Source organism: Vulpes vulpes, chromosome 12, assembly GCF_048418805.1.
Source record: "Vulpes vulpes isolate BD-2025 chromosome 12, VulVul3, whole genome shotgun sequence".
In the NCBI taxonomy this organism is placed as follows: Eukaryota; Metazoa; Chordata; class Mammalia; order Carnivora; family Canidae; genus Vulpes; species Vulpes vulpes.
The window spans coordinates 141,525,047-141,552,170 of NC_132791.1; the positions used below are offsets into that span (position 1 = coordinate 141,525,047).

A 27,124-nucleotide genomic window follows, 5' to 3' on the forward strand; every position below is an offset into this window, starting at 1 on the left:
AACTAGCATCCAGGTGGTTGGTATATGGGTGTCACTGTCATTTAACTTCTCTGGGTGCTTGCCATTTCCATAGTAAACTACTGAGGGAAATGAATCCTTTACCCAATACTAGATGTGGAAAGGGGAAAATGGAAAAAGCATAGAAATGTGACAAGAGCTAGGGAACCACAGGCTTGGTATGGCTCATTCTGCTACCCTGACCCTCAAATGCTTCCCCTTTATAGAGTAAGACCTGGGGACCCTAAGAATCAGAAATGACAACATGGATTTTTGCTTTTCCCCGGACATTTTCCCCGTGGAAGAAGTTTCCAAAAAAATTGACCTATCCCTCCCTGGCATAACCAGCCAACACTTCATTGTCCTTAGGAAACCTTGCTGGACTTCAGACATTTTTTATTAAACATTGCTTTAAAAAACATTTTGAGAGCCCCTTGGTGGCTCAGTGGTTGAGCGTCTGCCTTCAGCTGAGGGCATGATCCCAGGGTCCTGGAATTGAGTCCTGCATCAGGCTCCCAGTAGGGAGCCTGCTTCTCCCTCTGCCTGTGTCTCTGCCTCTCTCTCTGTGACTCTCATGAATAAATAAATAAAATCTGAAGAAAGAAGAAGAAAGAAGAAGAAGAAAGAAGAAAGAAGAAAGAAGAAGAAGAAGAAGAAGGAGAGGCAGAGGTGTAGGGGTGGGAAGGAGGAACGCTCCAGGCAGAAGAGCAGCAAACAGGCTGCTTCAGGAGTGCGCCTAGCTCACAGAGGGACAGTGCCCCTGGGCACCAGAAGACCGTGTGGCCAGAGCCCAGGGAGCAGGGCAGAGGAGAGGGCAATGACATCTGAGAGGGAATAGGATCTCCAGGGCATCACTGGCTATGTCAGGGACTTTGCTTTTCACTCTGAGTCAAATGGGGAACCTTGAGGGATGTTTAAATGGAGAAATGATGACATATGTGTTGAAAGGACCACTCCGGCTTCTGCTGAGACCAGAATGTAGGGTGCAAAGACAAAAGGACAGAGATCATTGAGGAAGGCCATGCAAGGAAGGTGGTGGCATGAGCCAGGTGGTCCCAAGGGAGGCGGTGGGAGCCAGCTGAAGTTGACATCGATTCTGAAGGTAGAAGTGATAGCATTTTGCTGATGGCCTGTGGCATATGAGAAAAGCAGGGCCCAGGATGGTGGCTCTGGCCTGAGTCACTGAGAGCATGAAGTTGCTCAAGGGGGAAGATTCATGAGGAGCAGGAAGATTGATGGGGGCAGGTAAGGCGGTAGGGAAGGAATCTGATTTGGACAGGTTGCATTCTAGGTGGCTTTTATTTTTAGTTTTAAAAAAGATTTATTTATTTTAGAGAGAGAAAGAAAGAGTGCACATGCAAGCAGGGAAAGAGGGAGAGGGAGAGAGAATCTCAAGCAGACTTTGTGCTGAGTGCGGAGCCTGATGCAGGGTTCAATCCCACCACCCTGAGATTACAATCTGATGCTTAATCGACTGAGCCACCAGGCGCCCCTCTAGGCACCTGTTAGACAGCTAAGAGGCGATGTCACAATATCAGCTGGAGTGCTCCTGCATGGAGATGTCAATTTGTATGCCATCCACATATAGAGTTAACCCTAGAAAAGCACAAGGGTCGGGGTGCCAACACCCATGCAGTCAAAAATCCATGTCTATCTTCTGACTCCCCCAAAACTCGATTCATAGCCTACTATTGATCAAAGCCTTACCAATAAAATAGTTCAGCAACACATATTTTGTATGTGATATGTATTATATACTGTATTCTTACAGTGAAGTAAGCTAGAAAGAAGAAAATGTTAAAATCAAAAGCATCAACTGTAGTATCTAAATTCACGAGAACAGATGCTAACACCTAGAACAGCTGTTCTTGACAGGGACAGTGCAGACACTCACTCAGGGAGCATGCTGGAATTTATGGGGGCATTTTTACTCATCATACTGATTGGAGGCACTACTTATTTTTAATGGGTGGGAGGACAGGGAACCCAGTTGTCCTGCAATGCATGTGGCAATCCTGCACACAACAGTGTCCCATATCCCACAGAATTTTCACACATTCTGCAGACATTCTCAAGGGTGGAGCGCCTTTTTATCATTATCTGAGCCTCAAGCATCCCTTCATTTTATATATGAAAACAACATACTTCTTGCACAGCTGCCCCATCCAGGGTGCTCTAAGGAGTGCCTTTGGTCTCTCAGCAGTCACGCCCAAGCAGATACAGATGGAAATACATATTATTTAATTATACACAAATTAAATATTTTTAATTTCCCTTTCTTTTCCTTTTATAGTCAGGATGTTATATTGATTTCTCAAGAGTATGTGTGTAGGGAGGTTATACTATCTCTGAATCTCATCTCAGGATAGTAAGGGAAGCATTGGGGGTGACATAGCAGCTAGAAAAGAGGAGACCCCCAAACTGCATGCTGGGCCCACTTGATATTAGAAGCCCAGGGGGTGAGGAGCAGCCATCAGTGGGGACTGGGAGGTGCCTCCTGGGAGGGAGGAGACAACTGAGAGGAGGTATTCCCAGACAGAGGGCATAATCAACCATGTTTAGGCTGCTGATGGGGAGTTAAGACAAGAAAGAACTGACAACTCCATGAGCAGGACTGAGAAGATCATTGGTGATCTCAAACCGCCCCCCCCCCCCCCCGGCCCCAATCTCCTGGGGTTCTGTGGGCAAAGTTCTAACTGGAGAGTCCACAGAATCCAGGGCAGGGGAATCTGAGTTTCTGTTAAACATTTTACACATGTCCTTCCTCAATCCCAGAGCACCCCTGCTATACCCTCTTTGCTCTGTTCCTTTGGGTCAGGATGGGCTGGTTCTCCTGGGACCCTCCTTGGATCCTTCCTGGCCTTGAGAGGCCATGAGGCTTGCTTACTGCCCTCTTCAATCCTCGCACCCAGGGGTCCCCGGGGGCACTCAGCAGCCCTGGACTGGGCGTTTTCATCCGTACCTTGCTGAGCCGGGACTCAAACGCCAGTGAGGTGGAAGATTTAGAACTCTTCATGCCCGAAGAAGCTGCAGGGAGGGGCCGCGCCCGGTCTGGCCCATGGCTGCCCGCTTTGATGACTGGATTCCAGGGCTTGGCTGCACTCCTCATGTTTGTCCTAGTGCGTCTGTCTCTCTGCATAAGATTGAAAAGAGAAGCATGAGTGTCCACAGCTCGAACATGCTGAGCACCATCACAGAGCTTTCCTCCATCTCCTCATTCCCACCGTTATTACAGAGAAGGAGGGCTTCTCTTTGGGTTGCACGGTGAGCATTCTCTCTAACTAACCCCTTTGCTTGAAGTCTACTTTGTACGGCTTCACATTGGTTTTTTTTTTTCTAAGATTTTAAAAATTCATTTATTCATGAGAGATACAGGGACATAAGCAGAGGGAGAAGCAGACTCCCCATGGGGAGCCTGATGCAGGACTCAATCCTGCATCAGGATCATGTCCTGAGCCGAAGGCAGACGCTCAACCACTGAGCCACCCAGGTGCCCCCTTTACATTGGCTTTTTCCAAATCAGTGAAACCATATGTGAGATAGTACAGATGTTCTACATTACTTTTCAGCAAAATGTCAGCTCCTTGGCGGTGAGGGTATCACCATACTAGCATATGGTATGGTACATACCATCATTAGGCTATACTATTATTCTATATGCCCATATGCCATATGCATATCCCTTTAAAACAGGGCAGCCTGAGTCAAGACATTCTGTGTCCGTAAGTCTTGCAGCTTCCAGGTTGACAACAGCACGATCTATCTAATTTTCAAATGGATCTAAATGAATTATTTGAAACTTGGATTTCCCAGAAGCACAGCATTTTCCTTCTTTCGGGCAAAAATGGGTATCACTTAAAAATTAATGGAGCATGTTTTAATTGGTCAGACCTGACATTGTGAGGCAGAGCTACCCCCTCACTGAACTGGTTTATGAAAGAAATCCGTGCTAAGTAGCAGGCTGCAGTTCAAGGGCCTGCAGGCAGAGGTGTGGAAGGCAGCCTGAGTCCTGCCATCGCAGTCAGGGTTCTGGTGCCTGAGTGAGGTGGGGCCTGCCGCCTCCGGACCCTTCAACCCCTCGGAGCCAGTTAATTCTCTCAATAACGCAACAGCAAAGGAGTAAGTGCTCTCTGGGGGCTCATTCAGCTCTAGCTCTGCCCCTGCCTTTGTGTATTCTCATGGCCAAGGGTGTGACGCAGAATACCAAAACCACAGGTAGTGCCTCATCCTTTCTTTTTTTAATCTTTATTTATTTATTTTTGTGCCGCATCCTTTCAAAGGCACAAACCAGAAAAATGCATTTTAAAAAACATCTGTAGGTGACAGACAGCTATTTCCAGTGGTCACTGCTGGTAGAACCTGGAGGTCTAATTAACTGTCCCCAAGGGAGGGGTCATAGCTGGTGCCAAGCGGCTCTGGGCAATCCCCATTTCTGAGCGTCCCTGTATCCCAGTAGACCCCATTAGCCACCATTCAGAAAAACAATAGGCTCCCTCCCCAGCCTGGCTCAGGCAGTGATCTCTTCCAGTTCTTGTCTCCTTCTCCTGGCTGCAAGACACCATTTTGACTGACATGCCTCTTGGCCAGGGCCAGCCAGCTCCTATTCCTAAAGTGATTAGCTGGCGGTGGCAAATGTCCCAGAATCTACCTGGAACTGCTTCTGCACCACTATACCCGAGGCTGTGCGAACGTGGCTACAGGTGAAGAGATATGTATTTAAAGACTTTGTCATCTGTTTTCTATAGTGTCATCTGTTTCTATAGTTTTCTGAGAAAACTTATCCACTACTTCATTTATGTGATTAGTTCTGAACCTTATTAGCCTCAGCTTCGTTCCAAATATGATGATTCTTTTTTAAAATTCCATATTACTTCTTGTGTATTTTACTGATGTTTAGCACCAATTATTTTTCTTTCTTGACCCATGATTTTTAATGCTGGTTTCCATGGCAACAGTGAGAGCATTCCTAGGTTGACAACTACACAGCGATTAATTTTATTGGGACTCCCAACATAAATGAATTGACAGAGCCTGAGTAATTCTTTTTTTTTTAATTTTTATTTATTTGAGACACAGAGATAAAGAGAGAGAGAGAGAGAGAGCAAGAATGGGGAGGAGAGGGAGAAGCAGGCTCTCAACTGAGCAGGGAGCTCGACATGGGGCTTCATCCCAGGACCCCAGGATCACGACCTGAGCTGAAGGCAGACACTTAACCAACTGAACCACCCAGGCGCCCCAAACTGAATAATTCTTGAAGAGAATGACTGATTACTTTTATCAGTTACTACAGAACCAACCTGCAACGTGTCAGGTTGTCTTATGAAGATGACTCAAATAAAATATCTATTTAATCAAGGCATCCTTTTACATATGATTACCACTACTTCAAAATGACTATTACAGGGCTTACTTTATGAAAACGTAAGATGATTCTGCCAAAGACCAAGGTGATTCTTGGTCAAAACTCAAGATCTAAACTCCTCTCTGAATCTCTGGTGACAAATCTGGCATCTTCTGGATGGTACACATGGAAAATGTTCAGCCATTTTTCTTTTCTTTCTTTCTTTTTTAAGATTTATTTAGTTATTCATGAGAGACACACAGAGAGGGGCAGAGACATAAGTAGAGGGAGAAGCATGCTTCCTGCGGGGAGCCAGATGGGGGACTCCATCCCAGGACCCCAGGATCAAGCCCCGAAAGAAAGGAAGACACTCAACTGCTGAGCCATCCAGGTATCTCCAGCCATTTTTCAAAAACTGATGAGTTACTTGTTCTGAGGCAAAATTCTCAGGGTTACCTTACTTATATCATTCCTCCTTTCCCTATTTCTCCTAGAACCTTCTGAACCCAATCAAATTATTTCCAAATGGATGTAGCCATGCGCTTGTGTCATCTGGACCTCTCCTGTTCACAATGCTATCCTTTCTTGGTTCCTTTCACTCTCTTTTCTCATTCTTTTTCCCAGACTAAGGCTTCTATTTTGGAACCATGTACCAGCCAGATTCTTCTCTTCAAATTCCACCTTCTTTCCAGATTTAAAATATACAGAAATGAGATAATTAATGTCCCACTCCTGTGAACCATGGAAAGAACTCTATATAGCATATAGGATGGGATACCTGGAGCTATATCAGGCTCTGCAGGGTCACTGCTACTTCCCAGGGATGGATAAGAGGATGAGAGCTAGTGTGTGAGGAAAACACTCTGGTCAGACCCAACACTAGCCTGGCGCCCTGCTCCCTCTTCTCATGGCTTAGGACATTACTAAACTTTGCCCAGCCCTCACCTCCGGCCTGCACCAGTGTCTTCCCAGAGTTCTCCACATCTTCCGGAGACTGCCTCTTTTTCCTTGCTCTGTGTATACCCAGCTCTAGGCTCTCCTGGGATAGGAGAGGTTTATGGTCAGAGCTGTCCACTGGCAGTGCCTGGCCGGCCTTGGCTCTGCTCTCTGCCCACTTCTAGGAAGGCCTCCTGTGGGAAGGGGAGCAGGTGCCCATAGGTCCCATTCCTGGATTTCTGCAGATTTTTTTGTGCACTCCACTTTTGACGCAGGGAACCAGTTAGTTATAGAAACGGTGCAGTGTGTGAGAGCAACTACTCTATGCCACTCTGAGCCTGGCAAGACACTGCAAAGTACTCTTCATGGATGTCTCTGTAAATCCTCACCCTAACCCTAGGAGGTTAAGTATCACCCCCACTTTACAGATGGGGAGACTTCTTTGGCTCAGGAGGATTAAGAGACTTGCCCAAATCACACAGTTTATTATGGAGCCAGGATTCAAGCCCAGCTGTCATTGGCCGTTAAACACCGGGTATGGATATGGCCTCTGTGGCTGATCTTTGCTCCATGGGAAAGCAGGAATGCTTTTGGATCCAGCGTTCCTGCTCTAAACCCAGCATCACCATTTGCTGTGTGAACTCGGGATGCTTTTCCAACACCACACGATTCTCAACATCTTCACCAAATAAAGTGGAGTTATTAGTGCAGATGGAAAGAAAACATGGATACTGAGGGCCAGGCACACAAAAGACACTCAGCAAATATTAGCTGCCTTCCCCACAAACACTATTAATCGTGTTCAGCGGAGGGCTGCTCTGCTTTATTATCTCAACAGTACACAACAATGGATCCATTAAATCAATTTCAGCGGCAGAAGCCAAACATACTGGATTTAAGGAAAGTGCTCATCCTGTATACAGAACAGCCTATTTTCTTGTGGAAACATGAAAGAGGGAAAGTAGAGAAGAAAATAAATACTGAGAGCAGACACATTCCCATCCTGAGAATTGGCCCCAACCTTAACATAGCCTCGCTACTGAGAAAACAGGTGTGACTACTGGGTGAATAATAATTTCCTTATGGATGTAAGTAACAGAAAATAAATAGGTGGGTTCTGACCAAGTACAAGAATCTTTTTTTTTTTAAGGTTTCTATTGTTAATTCCCTGATTTCTGCAAATCCTCCTAAACCATCTCAAAGGATCAAGCTGATGAAAGAATTACAGTTAAATCTAGGAACCCACTCCCGCAAGGGTGGGAAGAGGGTCTTCCCAGGGCTGTTTCCTTTACATTTTTCAATTATTTTATTTTCTTACCGAGCTTCTTTCCTTTCCAGAAGAGACTAGACTTATATTTAAACTGCAACTCATAAATCATATGGCATAAAGTAGAAAAGAAAAAAGAGAGGGAGAGAAGGAAGATATAACAGGTATTTTAGGAATACGATTAGGTGTCTGGTCCCAGGGGAAAGTCAGAGCGCCTGCAAATGTCTCCCACTCCCTCAACATGCGTTACTCTGCTACTTAATCGCTGCCCTCAGAACCTGTGTTGGAAGGGTTGTTTCGGGGCCTCAGATTTATGACCTTTTTAAGGCAAGAGAACAAAAGGGCGATGGGGAAACCATTCTGGACGATCACGAAATAATGAGTGTCTGGGAGTGGGAGAGGCATTGAGGTCTTGACTACAAGTACAATAAGCACCAGGAAGCGGAAAGCTGAAACATTCAAGTCTGAGAACTAACAAAATATGAATGTTCACATAGCTCAATCACCAGGGGACTCAGCAGGAAATAGAACATAAGTGAACAACATGCTGAAAATATCTAACTCGAGCTTTTTAGAACATGTGCTGAGTTTGCTCTTGACCTCAACAGTAGGTCGTAAACTGGAGTGGATGCTCTTGCCACCGGGGGTATCTGGCAGTATACGGAGATATTTTTGGTTGTCACAACTTGGGACGTGCTATCAGCTAGACCTGGAGATGCTGCTGGACATCCTGCAATCCAAAGGGCGGCCCCGACAACAAAGAGGTGTCCGACCTAAAATGTCAGTAGTTGAGGTTGAGAAACTCAGTTCTAGGGGAAGAACAAGACTCCTTGAACACTAGTTCTTTGATGGGCACCCGGTTCGTTTCCCATCTAATATCAAAATGTTAATGCTGAGAATGTTTTAGGAGCAGCAGTGGGAATCCCAGATTTCTGCTGGAGGCCACAGGAAATCCTTCAAAGTTTATTATTTCCTGTGGTCCTGAGAAGTTATCCCATTAGCCTGAGATTCCTTCCTAGTAAATAAGGAAAAGAATAGATCCCCATGTGGTATCAGAAGAAAAATGGCAAACTGAAATTTATGTCAGTAGCAGAAGACATTTAAAGAAAACGAGAGCCAAGAAGTGATAAAACAAAATCTAAATGGAAAAGAACATTTGTACATCATTAACCATACTGTCTCAAATGTGAAAAAAAGAAAAAAACAATCCACTTCAGAAATGGAATAAGAACTTGCAGAAACTATGAAACGCTGCCACAAGGCAGAGATCCTTAGCAAATAGGATATAATCTGGGATAAGTCGGGTCACTGAATATGAAATGCAGACCCTAGAAAGAGGTTATAATCTGGAAGCTATTTTGAGACCAATGAAGGCTCAGAATCATTGCCCGGGGCCATCCTGCTGTCTCCAAAGCTGAACCAAGAAGCCAACATCCCAAGGAGTGGATAGCCACTAATCAGTAGTTATTTCCTTACCTATAATGTGGTTTCACATCAAAGAATTAAATGTGAGGGCATCCCGGGTGGCTCAGCGGTTTAGTGCCGCTTTCGGCCCAGGGCATGATCCTGGAGACCCAGGATCAAGTCCCAAGTTGGGTTCCCAGCATGGAGCCTGCTTCTCCCCTATGTCTGTGCTTCTCTGTCTCTGTGTCTCTCATGAATAAATAAAATCTTAAAAAAAAAAAAAGAATTAAAAGTGAATGAGCCAAGGCAGGAGAGAAGGAAATGGATATAAAATACTTTAAGAGCTCTTTCTATAGAAATAGTTTAAAAAGAGCTATCGAAGGGTGACTAAGAATAAAAACTATGATGCAGTGCCAGGACCATTCAGTAGGGAAGGGCAGCCTTTTCAACAAATGGTGGTGGAAAAACTGGATAGCCACATTCAAAAGAACGAATGTGGATCCTTATCTTGTACTATAAACAAAAGTTAACTCAAAGTGGATCAAAGACCTAAATGCAAGCATTAAAATTGTAAAATGCTTAGAAGAAAACATAGAGGAAAAGCTTTGTGGCATTGGATTTGACATTGGATTCTTTGATATGACATCTGAAGCACAGTCAACAAGAGAAAAATAGATAAACTGGACTACATCAAAATTAAAAACTTTCGTGCACCAAAGGGCACAATCAACAGAGCAAAAAGGCAATTCATGGAATGGGAGAAGGTACTTGCAAACCATTTTTCTGGTAAGAGGTCTGCTGTGGCCCGAACAGTGTCCCCTACGTCCTCCATATCCATATGTTGAACCCCTGGCCCCCAATGTTATCATATTTGGAGATGGGGCCTTTAAGAGATAAATTAAAATTAAATGAGGTCATAAGTATGGGAGCTGAATTTGGTAGGATTGGGGGCCTTCTTTTAATAGGAACTGAACGGGGCAGCCTGGGTGGCTCAGCGGTTTAGCGCCGCCTTCGGCCCAGATGTGGTCCTGAGACCAGGGATCCAGTCCTGTGTTGGGCTCCCTGCGTGGAGCCTGCTTCTCCCTCTGCCTGTGTCTCTGCCTCTCTATCTCTCTTGGTGTCTCTCATGAATAAATAAATAAAATCTCAAAAAAAAAAAAAAAAAAGGAACTGAAGGGAGGTCTTATGAGGACATAGTGAGGTGGTAGTCCATGAGCCAGGAAAAGAGTCCTCAGAAAGAACTAAATCAGCCAGCACCCTGATCTTCAACTTCCCAGACTCCAGAACTGTGAGAAATTAATGTCTGTTGTTTAAGCTGCTTATTCTGTAGTACTTTGGTAGGACAGCCTGAGCAGATGAAGAAAGGGTTAATATTCAGACTATATAAAGAACTCGTGCAACTCAACGAAAGCAAACATGATTTAAAATGGACGAAGAACTTGAATAGATGTTTCTTCAAAGATATACTATACACACGGCCAATAGGTACATGAAAAGCTGCTCAACATCACTAATCGTTAGGGAAATGCAATTTAAAACCACCAGGAGATACCACATCCAACCCATCAGGATGGCTACTATAAACAACAACGACAAACACAAAACACCAAGTGTTGCTGAGGATGTGGAGAAACTGGAACCGTTGTGTATTACTGCTAGGAATGTAAAATGGTGCACCTACTATGGAAAATAGAATGGCAGTTCCTTGAAAAATGAAAAATAGAATTAGCATATGATCTGGTAAGCCCACTTCTGGGTATATTCCCGAATAGCTGAAAGCAGAGTCTCAAAAATATACCTGATATCCATGTTCATAGCAGCATTATTCACAATAGCCAAAAGATGGAAGTAACCCAAATATCTATTGATGGATGAATGGATAAACAAAATGTGGTATATGCATCCAGTGGAATATGAGTCAGCCTTAAAAAGGAAGTTTGATACATGCCACAACACGGATGAACTTTGAGGACATTATGCCAAGTGAAATAAACCAATCAGAAGAAAACAAATACCATACATATGGTTCCACTTATATAGTCAAGTTCATAGAGGCAGGAAGTGAAATGGTGGCTGCCAAAGGCTGAGGGGAGGGTGGCATGGGGGTTCCTGTTTAATAGGTATAGAATCCAGTTTTGTAAGGTGAATACAGTTCTGTGGTTGAATGGTGCCCAACAACACGTATGAATGTACTTAATGCCACAGAACTGCACACTCAAAAATGATTATGATGGTAAATTTTATATTATGGGTATTTTAACACAATTCTTTAAAACGTGGTAAGTAAACCAAAACCAGCAGTATAGGAGGGAACTGGAGACTTTCAAATCTATTTAGGTGGAAGCGTCTTGAGCCACGTTATTTATTTGGTCCCAGTTCCGGGCCCCGCCTGCTAGGCAGAGCTCAGAAAGGAACCATATACAAGGGTGTGGGCAAGATACGGAGACCAAAAAGGGAACGTGGAGAACCCTCCAGCTAGGGCTGTTATCACCCCAAGGCTGCAGGGCTCAGGGTAGGAAGCAGTTGGAACCCAGAGAGACTAAAAGACAGAAGCTGTGGCCTTCGGTAAAGAAATGCAACCCACTCACGGAGACTCATTTAGGAGGGAAGTCGGGGTGGGGGGGAAAATGCCTCAAATTCATCCTCCCACTTTCTCCAATCTGCTGCTCACTGCTCTCACTGGAAGAAAGAGAGGAGACGTCGGGGGCAAAGAGAGGAAGCGCAGGACACTGGCCCTGCTCCCTTGGCCGGGCCAACTTCAATGCCACCTTCTTAAGCAAACTCATGTATTTCCCCTCTAGAAACTTCTCTCAGTGCACCGGGCCTCACAAGGGCTCTCAGACTTGCCTGCCAACTTATTGCTGGGCAGCTGCGAAGCCTTCCCAGGGGCCAGCCTCTGGGCATTTGCCTGAGTGTGGCCGACCCTAGCCTGGTGCACAACACAGACCCTGAATAGCCAGCTGTCCCTCGTGACTTCCCCATTTCTATTATTTGTTCTCCCAGACTTGAACCCTCAGTGGCATCCTGGGCTCCTCCCTAGGGCTCCTGTTTGTCTAGCCTGCAGCTGCCCAGGCTGGGGGATGGGACTCATGCAAGGTGTCCTAAGAGAGCCCTGCCTTTCTCTGCAGCAGGGACCTGAGTAGCAGCTCTCACACTTGCCCCGGGGGGTAGGAGGTGGGGAATTTCTCCTGAAACTCGTCCTTCCCCCAGATTCCTGACAGATTTCTCAAAGTTCAGCTGGGATCATCACTTCCTGCTCAAAATCCTTCGTCTTAACTTATTTTTAAGCTAACATTTATCAACACGGACTATTGTGCCTGGCATGACATTCAGCGATTGCCAGAGATTAGTCTCTCTAATGCTCTTGACTGCCCCATGAGTCAGCCATTGTCACCCACACTGTATAGTCGGTGACAAGAGAGGCTGAGAAGTATCCACAAACTTCCCCAATGCAGGCCTGGGCAATACCACTGCAGGCCAGGCACCCAGGCCTGGGCTCACTGCTCCTCCTTGCCCCAGATTCAGGGACCACCCAGCTGGGCTTGGCCACATTCCACTCACCACTTTCCCTTCTCCACTTGGCCAGCAGGCTCTCCCAGTTCTCATCTTGGGGCATTCATCTGGAGATCTCTCTCTATGAATGTTCTATCCCCTTTCTAACTCCTGCCTCTAAAACTCCAGAAAACTCTGCTGTTCTTTTCCAGCACTTTCATACCTTGTCTGTGGCCTGCTCCCATCTGAGCTGTCCTGGTCTCTCACCTGGAGGCTGCAACAGCACCCTCTACCCAGTCCCCTGGCCACTGGGCCCGGTCCATCTCAATCATGAAGCTCTGCTCTGCTCTGTCCCACGGGTAGCTTCCAGCTCCTTGAACATGACCAGCTAGTTCCCACCAAAGAGCTTTGCACTCTATTTCCTCCATCTGGACTGTTTCTCCAGCCCTTCACATAGTGGGGTACCTTCCCCCCAGTTCATCTCAGCTCAAGAGCACTCCCTCTTAGTAGGTGTTTTTTTTTCTATTCTCTTGAGCAGCTCTCCCACTCCATGCCACAATCCTGTTCATATCTTCAGAGCCTTCATCACCAAGTTAAGACTATCATAGTCATTGATTATCTGCCTCCCTCTACCACCATGGAAGCGCCGTGACAGCAGGGCCTTACCATCCTTGTTTCTCATTGTGTTCATGGCATTTACACTAGGGGGGGCGGGGGGGGGGGGCGGGGGGCATATAGTAGGTGCTCAACAAATACTTGCTAATGGATATTTAGCTTCTGCCTTTCATTGAAGAAATGTGTGCTAGTATCTCCCTGCCCCTCCCTCATTAGGCAGCATGTGGCCCTGCAAATGGGGTGTCATTCATTGAGTACATGCTGAATTAATGGGCAAATACAATACAGAATTATAAAGCAATGACAATCTTTTTCCTTATACATGAGTCTTTTGTTTTTAAACAAGTGGGAAACAAATCTAGTCCCAAAATTGCTTTCAGGTTGAGAACCCCATTGACACAGATACAGTGCCTCCTAGCATTATTACCTTGAAAATAATATTCACACTGATGCATAAGCATTAGCATTATAAAAATTCATCTCAATCACTTATAACATGCTTGAGAAATAGTTCCTAAAGTTATTCAATACTAAATCTTAAAATCACATACTGCTTCATCTCGTTTCCTGGACTTATTCCTGAAGGGTGGCATTTAAAATTTTTGGTATATGTCCTAGTTTCACAGTAATAGTAAATAATACTTTCCATTTTTATGGTTTAGGATTTCAGAGGTCTTAACTGAAACATAAAAATAAATTAAATTATGTTAGATGCTTAATGGTAGCTGATGGTAACCACAGATTTAGGGGCCCAGTAATTTAAAGGATCAGGTCTAAGTATCTTGTCTTTTATCCAACTTTTTTTGTGTCTTTGTTCCCAAGTGGAGCCCCTAGATCAGGTGGGACAAGGGGCAGAACCCAGTGATGTCAGTGGCACAGCTTCCAAGGCAACAGGCAGGCCAGTTCTGACTCATTCTGTTCTACTTCCTCTAGGAACAATGCAAGGACGGCAGGGCACAGCGCTCCACCCGCCCGCAGAACCCCTGTGCCCTCACCAACATGCCTCAGTCCTCCTAAACTACCAAGACCCAGGAGGGAGGGCACAAAGCCTCCCCCCAGCACTGCTGAGCATAAGTGCAAAATAGGGAACTTCTGTGACAACAGCCTCTGTCCACAGGTAGAAAGGTAGGTCCTCTCACCACATCTGCTGCCCCCTCTTTGCTCACAATACTTTAGCCACACTGGCCTTCTGCCAAAGAGAAACATAAGCCAGGAAGAAGCCGGCACCAGCTCTACAAAGTCTGGAGAGGCTGCCTTCATGTGCCACTATGTATATTACAAATGAGAGTCAACAAGAGAAACGACAGAGGGTCATCTTACTGGTCCTCCTGCTAAGAAAGCGGTTTACCAACTCAGGAGTTGTGGTAGAAGAATCCCACCCACACTCCACTTCTGATTCAGAGGGGAGAGCACTGGCGGGAGCTCTTCCACAGTGTCACAGTCCACCATGGCGGTGGCAAGCTCTCCAGCCAGCGGGGTCCATGGGTTACAATGCAATGGGACTTCCTCAAAGGGCTCGTTTCCCCTTCAGTGCTTTTTTTTTTTTTTAAGATTTTATTTATTTATTCATGACAGAGAGAGAGAGAGAGAGAGAGAGAGGCAGAGACACAGGCAGAGGGAGAAGCAGGCTACATGCTGGGAGCTTGACGTGGGACTCAATCCCGGATCTCTAGGATCATACCCCGGGCCAAAGACAGTGCTAAACTGCTGGGCCACCCGGGCTGCCCCCCTCCAGTGCTTTAATCATGACTACTGAATTTCTCTTCCCCCTGGAAGGTGTGTGTTCACCTCTGGTCATTTCTCGTCACTCATTTTGCATCTCCTATCAGAGACAGGGTGTCCTCAGGAGACCAAGGGAGGGGTTCACCTGACAAGGGCCCAAGCTCTCAGCATGTATTTGTGCTTGGTGGGGAGGGGACAGACAACCAATTTAAAAACCAAAGTAAGTCCTGAGCTTGGCAAAATAAAGACTATCTATATAGGGGAAAAATTAAGACTGGATCTGATTTCTGTCTTGCTCCTTGCTCAACGAGGGTGGTCTTCTCTGATATCGTACCTTCAGTCTCATGATTGCTGACAGTCTCACAAAGGGCACCCATCAGGGAGAAGTGGATCTTCTACGATGATGACATTGTCCTGGAAAGGTAGCCCTGAGTCATGAGAGCTTGCAGAGTTCAGAAGAGCAGGGCCTCAACTGTATCCCAACCACGCAGGGTGCTGTGGCCCAGCAGGTGTGGCATGTCAGGAGGCTGGTGAGGGAGGGCCCCTGGCAGTCTGTCTGAGGAGCCAAAGGGCCTCTGGGGATGAGGGAGACAGGCAGGAACTGAGCCATCAAAACAACACTGAAATTCTGAGGTCTCCCACTATAGAGTCTTTGGGGACATACTGAATACTTGGCTGTCTGGCACCTCTCAGTGACAAAAAAAAAAAAACAAACCAAAACTATGGTGGTGGCAGGGACCAATGGTAGCGGAGAGGTAGCAGTGTAGCCCTAGGAGCCGTGGAGAGGTGTCTGCAGGATGGCAGGCAGCGAGGCCTTGGGTGCAGCACCCATCCCAGAAAGCACCCTGGCCTGTGGCAGGGGTGCGGTGGGGTGGGGAGAAGGCAGAGGTTTGGCAGGAGCTGTGCCTGTTAGCAGTCTGTGTTCACTTAGGGGATCATCAAAAAGAAATGAGGGAAAGATAGAACTTTCTGGAGCTTGTACAGGTTCCGTGGGGGCAGGGAGCTAACTCTCACCTGCACCATCACCCTGGTTGCCCCCCGACTCATGTCCACCCTGGTGGACACCCCCTCTGAGTGATGGGCAAAGTCTGTCCCTTCGCACAGACTGTGAGAGTCTGTCATTCCACTGGATTTCCCTATTGTTACTGGATTAAGTTAAATCACCCAATGCAGCTGATTTCTTGTTTTCGCATTCCTGAAATATTCTTTTCTAACCCACAGGCTTCAGCTATGTTCCTGTAATGCCAGCTGGCTAATGAAAGCCACTGCTGTGCTTTGCAGGGTTAATTTATTCAGTGCCTGGAATATGCTCTCTCTTTCCTCGGCATGACACGCTTCTGGTATTGTGTTTTAAATATATACAATAGCTGCAAATATGAGGGATAATGTTGCAGGCTGCTCCTGGGACTACTTTGTCATTACTTGTCCCTTGCAGGGTTCTCAGGAGAAAATCTACAAGGAACAGCAGTGACAGCAACGGCTCTGTGCCCTGTCCCTAGGGTGAGAGCTGGAGACAATTGTGGAACGGCACTGAAGCTGCCCCCTAAGGATGGGCTTTGTGATACATTTGAGTCTTCACTTTCAGTGAAGAAAGACAGTCCCCTGTCCCTCAAAAACCATAGCAGGAGCCATGCTATAAAGCCGCCCCCAACCTTTTCTTTGTTTCAGGGTACGGCACATTTCGTGCTCTGCCCACTCCTTCCAGGTGTCTTCCAGACCCAGAGCTACCAATAACTGGCAGCTTTGGGTCATCTAGTCTCCAGGTATCCCTAAGGCCATGCCACGCCCAGAACAGTGGGCTTCCCACCCCTGATTCCTGCTCTCAGCCTAACTCCTACAGTCCTTATAAAACTCTGCTTCTGGTCCCTTGTTTCATTTCTGAGCATCCACAGCATCCTTTATGCGAGCCTAAAATGACGTCTTCCACCCTCCAGCTCCTAAGCCTGGATGATGCTTGAGCAAAGGGCTCCTTCACATTCCTCTGTGATCCCACAGCACTGGGCCCAGTGTCTGGTCCATAATAAATGTTAGCTAAAGATGAATCATCAACCTAAATGTGAAGCCTAAATAGAACTAGAAAAGTACTAAACAGGAGAAAATCTTTGTGATCTTGAGTTCAGCAAAGATTTCTTAGATAACACTAAAAAGCATGACCCATAAGATAAAATTTTTTAAAAATCTGATAAGTTAGACTTCACTGCAATTTAAAACTTCTGGTCTTTCAAAAGACATTATCAAGAAAATGAAAAGACAAGCCACAGATTGGAAGAAAAGCAGCTGCAAAACACAAAACTGATAAATGGCTTAAGTCTTGAGTTTATAAAGAACTCACCCAACTCAACAGTAACAAAACATATAACTCAAAAGAAAAAAAAAAGGTTAAACATTTCAACAAACACTTTGCCAAAGAAGATATTCTCGGGACAGCAAAAGAACACATGAAAGATGCTCAACATCATTAGTTATTAAGTAAATGCAAACTGAAACCACAAGGAGATATTATTACACACCTATGAGGATGGCTAGAAAATAAAACAAAAACAAAATAATATCAAGTGCTAGGAAGGATTTAGAGCAACTACAACTCCCGTTCATTGCTGGTAGAAATGCAAAATGGTACAGGTGCTTTGAAAAACAGTGCAGCCATTTATTTTCTTCTTCTTCTTCTTCTTCTTCTTCTTCTTCTTCTTCTTCTTCTTCTTCTTTTTCTTCCTTCTTCTTCAAGATTTCACTTACTCATGAGAGACACACAGAGGGAGGCAGAGACATAGGCAGAAGGAGAAGCAGGCTCTCTGCAAGGAGTTTGACACGGGACTTGATCCCGGGACCCCGGGATCACGATCTGAGCCAAAGGCAGACGCTCAACAACCAAGCCACCCAGGTGCCCCCAGTGTAGCCATTTCTTATAAAATTAAACCTGCATTTAGACAATTCTACTCTAGCATTTATCCAAGAGAAATGAAAACTTGTTACACAAACGTTTGTAATAGGAATGTTCATAACAGCTTGGTTCATAGAATTGGTTCATAATAGCAAAAACTTGAAACAACCTGCCTGTCCTTCAGTGGTAAGTGGATAAACTGTGCTATGTCCATGTACTGAATGACATGCAAAAAAATTGATGAATTTTGGGGTACCTGGTTAAGTGTCCGACTCTTGGTTTTGGCTCAGGTTGTGATCTGAGGGTCGTGGGATCAAGCTCTCCTCAGCATAGAGTCAGCTTGAGATTCTCTCTCCCTCTGCCCCTCTAGCTTGTGCTCTCTCTCAAAAAAAAAAAAAAAAAAGTTTAAAAAAATGGATGGATTTTAAATTCATTATGCTAAGTGAAAGAATCCAAACTCAAAACTACTACTCTATGATTCCATTTATATGACATTCTGAAAAAGGCAACACTATAGGAATAAAAAACAGAGCAGTGGTTACCAGGGCCTTGGATCTCACCCTATGTTCCTCTTCAGCTGGTGGTTCATCTGTATCCCTTATAACCCCTTTTATAAGAAACTGGTAAAAGTACATAAATGTTTTTTTCCAAGCTCTGTGAGCCACTCTAAGCAATTAATCAAACCTAAGGAGGGGGTTGTGGGAACCTCCGATTTATAGCAGGTTGGATTGTGATTGGCCTGAATTGGGAGTGAGGGAGGGGTGGGAACAGTCTTGTGAGCCTGAGGCCTTAGCCTGTGGGATGCGATGCTGTCTCCAGGTGCAGAGTGTCAGAATCAATTGCTCAATGTTCTAGAAAACACACATCAGAGGGGATGACTATAAAGAAGTACGAGGAAGTAGTAGAGGTGAGAGAACAGGTATAAATCCTGATCGTGGTGGTGGTTATGCACGCATTTGTCAAAGCTCAAGTGGGTTGAATGACCGTAATCTAAGGCTCTCCCTGCATTGGCCCACGGCCACCTTGCCAACCTCATTCCCTCCTCCCCCCATCTTATGCTTTCCATGCTCCAGTCAGGTTGGCCTTCCACGGCCCCCAGTCACATGGGCCTTGCCCATCTCCCAGCCTTTTTTCTTGTTTTCTTGTGTTGTGTTCCCTCTCCCCAGTCTGCCTCTCCCACCCTCAACTCCCTTATGCACAAATCTTATCCATCCTTCAAACCCCAGAGCAAACCTTACCTTTTTTTGTAACCATATTTGACTACCACCTCCCCATGTGCACAAAAAGCTGGGAATTATTTGATGTGCCTCTAAATTCCAAGCATTTTATCTGTGTGTCATTTACATTTATCACCATTTCTTGTATGATTGTGTATGTCAATATCACATATCTCCTAATTGTAAGTGCCAAGCTGCAATTGCTTTTGCATTTATGCACAGTGTCTAGATTGATGCCTTCCATGTGGTGAGTGCTCAGAGACTTTCTGTTTGATGAATTAGTGAAAAAAAATCAATGGCCAGGATGACCTGTAGCAGGTAAAGTTGGTGTGGTCAGCACCCAGAAGAAATAATAACACCCAAGAGTACAGACTAGATGGCCTCTTAGTGACAAACAAACAGGACTAGCAAGGTTATAACTCCACAGATACTGTTCACATGGTACACAAGTCCCCCAACCTGGCTGATCAAAATTAACTTAAATCCGGTTAAAAATACACATGCCTGGGGTTCTGAGTCAGCCCATCAAGGTTGAGTCCTACTTCTGAATTTTGAATAAGCTGCCAGTGTGACTCTGATCAGTCAAGCTTGGGACTTACCTTCCTAAATGGTCAGAAGGCAAAAACTCACCTATAGGTGGCTGATAAAAAATGCAGCTCTTGAAAATCTGTATAGAGGTACCACCTACACACGTGTGTTCATGCACATGTGCACACACACAAGTGTGAATGGATCATCAAACTGTAATATATCCATACCAATCAATAAAGAGGAATGAACAAATGATACACAGAAGAACATGGATGAATCTCAAAAGCATTGTCTTGAATCAAAGAAACCAGATGCCAAATAACTACATAGTATATGGTTCTACTGACTTGAAATGCTAGAAACAAAAATAATGTAGAGTGATAGAAAGCTGATCAGTGTTTGCTGGGGGCCATGGGCGGGAGGGGGGCTGGGAACCGGACTTCCTATAAAGGGACACAAAAGGAATTTTTGGAGTGATGGGAACGCTCAGTATCTTGATTGCAGTGGCGTTTCCACGGGTGTACACATTCAGCAAAAGTCATCAAATTGCACATTCACAATGGGAGCATCTGCCGAGATTCAGAGTCTAGGAACCTAATGATGATCCTGTCACTGTCCTTCACTCCCTATATATTTGGTCAGTCACTAAGTCCTGCTACTCAAATTGCCAAAGCTTTCCCAGATCATCCTCTGCCCCTTAGTTCCACACTTCGAGTCACCATTGGGATCAGAAGAATTACTGCTGGTTTCCCTACCTACCCAGAGTCAGGGCCACAGGCACTGTCTACCGCCACACGGCTAGCACACTTTCTAAACCACAAGTCCCTCCCCTACTTAAACCCTTCCACCACCACATTTTTCAGGATAAAGCCCAAACTGGATATGCTAGGCTTCTTGCACCTTCGTACCCTGCCCCCCACCTTTTACCATTCTCTCGCACGCCCACTGCAGACACCTGCTCCCACAATGGATTGCTTTGCAGCTCCTTGAAAGCACCACAGCCCCTTGCAACTCCAAGCCTTTGCACACGCCATCCCTTCTCGGTGCAACACTCTCCCCACTCCCTTGGCACATTAACTCCCATTCACCATGCACAACTCAGCTGAAGCATCCCCTGACCTAGTAAATGTTACACTGGCTTGGATCCAGCACTGGGTCAGAGGCCTCTCCTAAACATCAGCATTCATCACAGTGCTATAATTGGTCTGTCTGTCTCTCGACTAAGGATTCAGGTTATGCACCATGTTATTCAGCTCTGGATACCCAGTGTCAAACAGATTTCTGGTACACAGAAGGAGCTCAGTAAGTATTTCTGGGTATTTCTAATGAATGCCTGCCTGCCTGCCTGAATGAATGAATACCAAAGGACACAGTGTTAGAAGTCCGCTGAAGGGCTATGATGTGTGAGAACAGGAAGACACATGAGGACAAAGTGATATTTCAGCTAGACTCTTGTTATGGACTGAACTGTGCCTCCTTGAATTCATATGTTGAAGTCCTAACTCCCAGGACCTCATATTGTGACTATATTTGGAGACAGAGCCTGTAAAGAGGGGATTAAGGTAAAAGGAGGTCACTGGGGTGAGCCCTCAGTCCAATGACTGGTGTCCTCATAAGAAGAGGAATAAAAAAAAAGAAAAGAAAGAAGAGGAATCTGGGACACGGAGATCTGCAGAGGGAAGGCCGTGTGAGGACACATGGCAAACATGGCCATCCACAAATCAAGGAGGGAGGTCTCAGAAGGAACCAAACCCAAGCAACACCTTGATCTCAGACTTCTACCTTCCAGGACTGTGAGGAAATTAACTTCTGTGTTTAAGCCCCAGAGTCTGTGAGACTTTACGGTGGAAAGGGCATCCCAGGTGAGAAGCACACCCAAAGGCAGAGGAGGGAAAGCACAATGACAGGGTATACACACTGGAGTGGTTTGGTTTGGCAGCAGTGGGTAAGCGCTGTGGCAAGTAGAGCAAAACAGCCCTGGAAATAGGGTTGAGGCAGACGGTGGAGGTCCCAAAAGCCAGGTTCAGGAGTCTAGCCTCTCATCTGCATGCCACTGTGCCTCTTCACTGTGTGATGATGTGTCTGTGACTGAAAGAAGCAGCAGGCTGGCAGGCCCAGGCATTCCTCAGGCAGGCCCTGTAGGGCAGAGCTGGAAGCTGAGACTACTGCATGTCCTAAACTGGTGCGCATGAGCCAGGGGGCCTCTGTGGTGGCTTTTGGGGACAGCAAACATTGATCAATTTATAAGTTTTATATGTATTCTGATGTGTGAAACTCAGGACTGAACTGTGGCTCTTTTGTGAAAAGGGCATTGATCTGGGCAAAAATAATGGGATCCTGCTAACCAGAATGGCCATAGGTCTTTGGCTGTGGTCAGGATATACCCCAAATCCACCTGGATCCTCTTCCGACTTTTGCTCTTCCCTATCCACAATGCTCCTTTTAAAACACAGGTCAGATTCTGTCACTCGTTTGCTCAAAATCCTCCAGTAGGGCCCATATCCCTTGGAGTCCAACCAGGCCTCTTATATACATGTCCCACTACCCAAACCCCTCTCCTGCCAGTCCCCATCATTCCCTGTCCTTCACTGCACTAGGAACAGTAAAGTCAGGCCTAAAAGGAATAGTGTGAATTCGCTTGTTTACACAATCAAAAAGCTGGGGACTGTTTCATTCATTTGTTCCCTCCACAAACCCTTTTGAGCACCTGCTGTCTCAGGGAGGCACCACGCAAGAGATGAGCAAACAATCCCTGCTCACCAGAAGTTCCTGGTCTAGAGCAGGGGACTACAATACAGACCCCAAAATAAAAGATTTCCACTATGAAAACTACTGAAGAGAGTCACACGGGCTATTAGAGCTTATCCTGGGGGGTGGGGGTACGGCCAAGCCAGGGAAGACAGCCTGAGAAGGCTCCCTGCAGAGAAGACTATTCCAGGATAACAGGTAATAGCTAGGTGCAAAGGGGAAGAGAGCACCCACAGGCTGAGGGAACAGTCAGGCAAGTGAAAGAGATGCTCTGGCAGGAGATGGGAAGCAAGTGTGAGGGACTCGAAGAGCCTGCAGCTGCAGGGATGAGCAAGCAGGAGCCTCAAGACACCCAGCTAGAGAGCAAGGGCTGGAGGAGGGCAGTCTCCAGTGCCTTGACCTGACCGGTGGGCCCCGGTGGTAACCAAGGAGACCACCTTACTCTGGTGCTCAGCAGCCCAAGCATATTCACGAAAGCTGCTGAGCACTTCCCTATGTGGGCTCCTTCTGTGCAGTGAGGGCTCCAGGTAGCCCTGGGGAAGCCAGCTTTCCAGAAACCCTTTACTTAAGCTCATCAGTGAGATTAAGGACAGGTTCCCACAGGCAGTGGGTGCTGGAGGGGTTCTCGAGTCTTCAGGCTCAATGCAGACTTTTATTTACATCTCAGACCATCCCCCTAGGATCTTGGCCTTCATCTCCTGCAAAAACTCTCCCAGTGTCTCTCCAGACTCTCCCCAGCGGGAGACTATTAGGATCTTCTCATTATGAGGTGGCCCCTGGCTGCAGCAGCAGGGTGGTTCCAAGGGCTGTCTCAGAGGGGCCCTCTGGCTCCCTGGCTGTCACCTGTCCCTGGCTTACCTCACTCTTGTAGCTATAAAATAAATAATTACTTTTCAATCTCCTCCTTCTCTCATCTCTTTCTTGCAGCGTCCTCATCCTGAATTATACTGGCTAACAAAGTCCTCATAGACAAGAGTAATTTTCTACTGGCTCAATATCTAAACCTAATACAGTCTCTTCCATAAATAGCATCCAGTTGTGATCAAAGCCATCTCACAGGTCTTCTGGACCAGGTGACAGTTCTGCATTCATTACTGGTAAATTTTAATTTTAACTTTCAGGTTTGGCATTATTTCATTTTCATCGGTTCTCATTTACCGCAGTCAAGAAGTTTCCTTTTAAAATATATTAGTGATGGTGGTTTTAGGAAATTTAATAAGTAAGCCATGGTAGTTGGCTATGGCAAAAACTATGAAAAGAGGAAATTTGAATGACTAAAATCTGGGAAATGGTGGTCCCAGTGAAAGGAATGAAAAGATGGCAGGAGGAATGGAGAGAAGGAGACAGAATGGGAGAGTTGAAGTGACGGAACCAGAACGAGGTTCCAAATGGTTGGATGGGTAGGGAGATGTGGGGGGTGGTCCCCACCTGTGCTTTTCTTAGAATAGCCTAGCCTCCCTCTGCTTGCCCCTTCCAGAGCACCCATCTAAATGGGCTCTCATCTATTATTCTCCTTATTTGGTGGCTTCATACTAACGCTCATGATTGGTGATGAGTAACGGGTTAGTGGGTTTGCTGCTCCCACAGGGCTGGCACGTTCCCTCTCCTGCTCACCCTTGTCTCTGCGGGGCCTAGGGTACTGCCTGGCTGGGACTAGGCGCTAGGTGTCTGCCGGATGAATGGCTGGATGTATGGCGATCATGAAGGTTGGATGAACCTTTTTAAAATACAGATAAAGGAGGTGCCTAGGTGGCTCAGTGGGTTAAGTGTCTAATTCTTGATTTCCGCTCAGATCACCATCTTAGCGTCATGGGATGGAGCCCTGCATTGGGCTCCACACTCAGCAGGGAGTCTGCTGGAGATTTTCTCCCTCCCTTTGCCTGTGCACCTCCCCTACCACGTGCTCGCTCATGCATGTGCATGCTTTCTTTCAAATACATAAATAAATATTTAAAAATAAAATAAAGAAAAGGAATACAGATGAAAAGGAAGGGGACAGTGTGTCTGGGGTGGGGTCTATGAACTGCCCATGTAGGGACCACCTGCACACAGCAGGGAAATAGGGAGGGGAGCTACTTAGAGATCAGAGCTCAGCAACAAACCAACTTTTCCTCTCTGCCTCTCAGATTAAGTTTTCTCAACAAGTTCTTAAGTCATAACCTATAAAGAATGTGAAAACACTGCCACTCAAATGCTCACTCTTCCTATAATTTGTTGTGTACTTTCCCAACTGTAGGCCTCTATACCTTCTGCTCCCTAAAATTTTCTTGCCTGTGGATGTGGGAAAATGCCAATCTATCTATCTTACACAAATAATAGACAAATACAGGCATAGAAAAATTCAAACATAAAAATATATGTAGCAAAAGGTGAACAATACCTTGCCCTTAATTCTACTTCCCATAGTAAACACCTTAATGTTATACATCCACTACTTTTTTTAAGATGAATTTTTATATACCTACAAATAAAAATAAGTTTAAGTTTCTCTTTTTTTGAGAGAAAGAGAGAACAGGAATGCACACAACTGGGGGTGGGGAGGGGCAGAGGGTGAGGGAGGGAATCTTTTTTTTTTTTTAAGATTTTATTTATTTATTCATGAGAGACACACACACAGAGAGAGAGAGAGTGAGGCACAGACACAGGGAGAAGCAGGCTCCATGCAGGGAGTGCAATGTGGGATTTGATCCTGGGCCTCCAGGATCACACACTGGGCTGAAGGCAGCGCTAAACCACTGAGCCACCCGGGCTGCCTCAAGGGAGGGAATCTTAAGCAGACTCCATGCCCAGCAGAGCCCAATGAGGGACTCAATCTCACAACCCTGAGATCATGACTTGAGCCAAAATCAAGAGTTCGACTCAACCAACTGAGCCACCAGGATACTCTGGGAGTTTATGTTTCTTAACATAAATAATGAAATTTTAAATGTAAATATGATTACACTGCATATGTATACTTGAAAATGTACAGAATTTTTCTCAGATACATTTTACATTTGGTAGATTTGTAAAACTGCCATACAAAAAGCTTTACTGATTCTTGTTCTTTGTATATGTGATTGTCAGTGCCCATCTCCATATGTTCTCTTTGACACTGGATGCTCTGTTTTCAGCTATATTTCTTCTCCTATGGTTGCTTATTTATAAAAATAAATATAATTTAGGGATCCCTGGGTGGCGCAGTGGTTTGGCGCCTGCCTTTGGCCCAGGGCGCGATCCTGGAGACCCGGGATCGAATCCCACATCAGGCTCCTGGTGCATGGAGCCTGCTTCTCCCTCTGCCTGTGTCTCTGCCTCTCTCTCTCTCTCTCTCTCTGTGTCTATCATAAATAAATAAAAATTAAAAAATAAATAAATAAATATAATTTATAAAAATAAATATAAACTTACAAATTATCCTTGCCCAGTTTTTCTTTATGTATTTGCTTTTACTAATTGATTTGTGGCAATTCTTTATTTATAATAGATAGTAATCCTCTGTGGTATGTGTTTTGCATATATCTCTCTGTCACTTGCCCATCTTCCAACATACCAAGTTCCTTAACATATGTAGAGTCAAATGTTCTTTCTCTGTCTCCCACGATTATGTGAAAGTTTTTCTTAAGCCATATAGGGAAAGAATGATACATTTGACTCAAACATTCATCAAATATTCTCTATACATAAATATATACATCAAATACTGTTTCCAGAGTTTTGTTTTGTTTTTTAATTTAGCTTTTGTTTCCTCACCCCAACAACCCATGGAGTGGACACTATCTATTAATATCCCCATTTTAAAATAATAAGACTGAGGGACACATAAGTTAGGACTTAGCAGCCTAACTCCTGAGCCCACACTCTTAGTCAATACTTTATTTTGACTCTATACTCTATATAGCACAAAAGCAACACGTTAACACAATGTGACAATGGTACAGAAACAGTTAACTGCTATAGATAAAATAGATAATACAGAAAAATCATTTAACATAGAAAAGCTGAAGAACTAGAGAACACAAAGATTTCTCATAAATGATATTGGGAAAACAGTTTGGCATTATTTGAAGTCTGTTTAAATCCAGTTTTCACATCATCCACCCAAATAAAAACTAGAAGGGGGAAAAATCCCTTAAGAGGATACCAGGTTCTAAGGTAAGAAGAATAAGGGGGAAAAATGAACAGTTTGGACTATGTAAAAATGTTAAATGGCTGTGTGTGTGTGTGTGTGTGTGTGTGTGTTTAATTCAGTTTAAAATGGTAACCAATAGGGTGGCCTGGGTGGCTCAGCGGTTTAGTGCTGCCTTCAGCCCAGGGCCTGATCCTGGAGAACTGGGATCAAGTCCTGCGTCAGGCTCCCTGCATGGAGCCTGCTTCTCCCTCTGCCTGTGTCTCTGCCTCTCTCTGTCTCTCTCTCTCTCTCTGTGTCTCTCATTAATAAATAAATAAAATCTTTAAAAAAAAAAGGTAACCAATAGGTAAAATACCTGACAAAATATGGCAAATAAATTTTTTCAAAAACCTATATAAATTAGCAAAACAAAACAAAAAAAGCATTAAGAGCCTGACAGATGAGCAAAAGAGAAAGTACAACTTGTAAACAAACATGTGAAAAAACAATTCAGCCTAATTATATTAAAAGAAATGCAAAATTACAAAGAGGTTCTGTTTTACCTGTTTTTTAAAAAAATGATATTGTCCTTGGTGGAGTAGATGAAATGAAAGAGGGACTCCACAAGAGTGTTGGTAGAGAGTAATTTAGCACCATTAAAATAAATGTCCATGCCCCTTTTACCTAGTAATCCCATGCCTGAGAATCTATTCTACAGATATGATCCAGAAACCTGGGGGAAATCATATAAACAATGTAGTTACTGAAATATTCTTTTTTTTTTTTTAAAGATTTTTATTTGTTAGTAATCTCTACACTCAACTTGGGGCTTGAACTCACAACCCCAGGATCAAGAGTCACATGCTCTACTGACTGAGCCAGC

General features: G+C 45.0%; 1 protein-coding gene across 5 annotated transcripts in view; it reads right to left on the reverse strand.

Annotated features, from left to right (window-relative positions):
- SPECC1 (sperm antigen with calponin homology and coiled-coil domains 1) overlaps positions 1-27,124 on the reverse strand; it is a 279,082-nt gene that overhangs the window by 197,994 nt on the left and 53,964 nt on the right. For 4 of the 5 annotated variants that reach the window (XM_026005582.2, XM_072730488.1, XM_026005583.2 and 1 more), the window contains exon 2: positions 2,960-3,130. In XM_026005582.2, coding sequence (XP_025861367.2) covers positions 2,960-3,106 — 147 coding nt within the window. In that variant the 5' untranslated portion in view covers positions 3,107-3,130. Of the gene's footprint in view, positions 1-2,959; positions 3,131-15,108; positions 16,826-27,124 lie in introns of those variants that run through there. The other variant, XM_072730487.1, reaches the window with a different exon arrangement.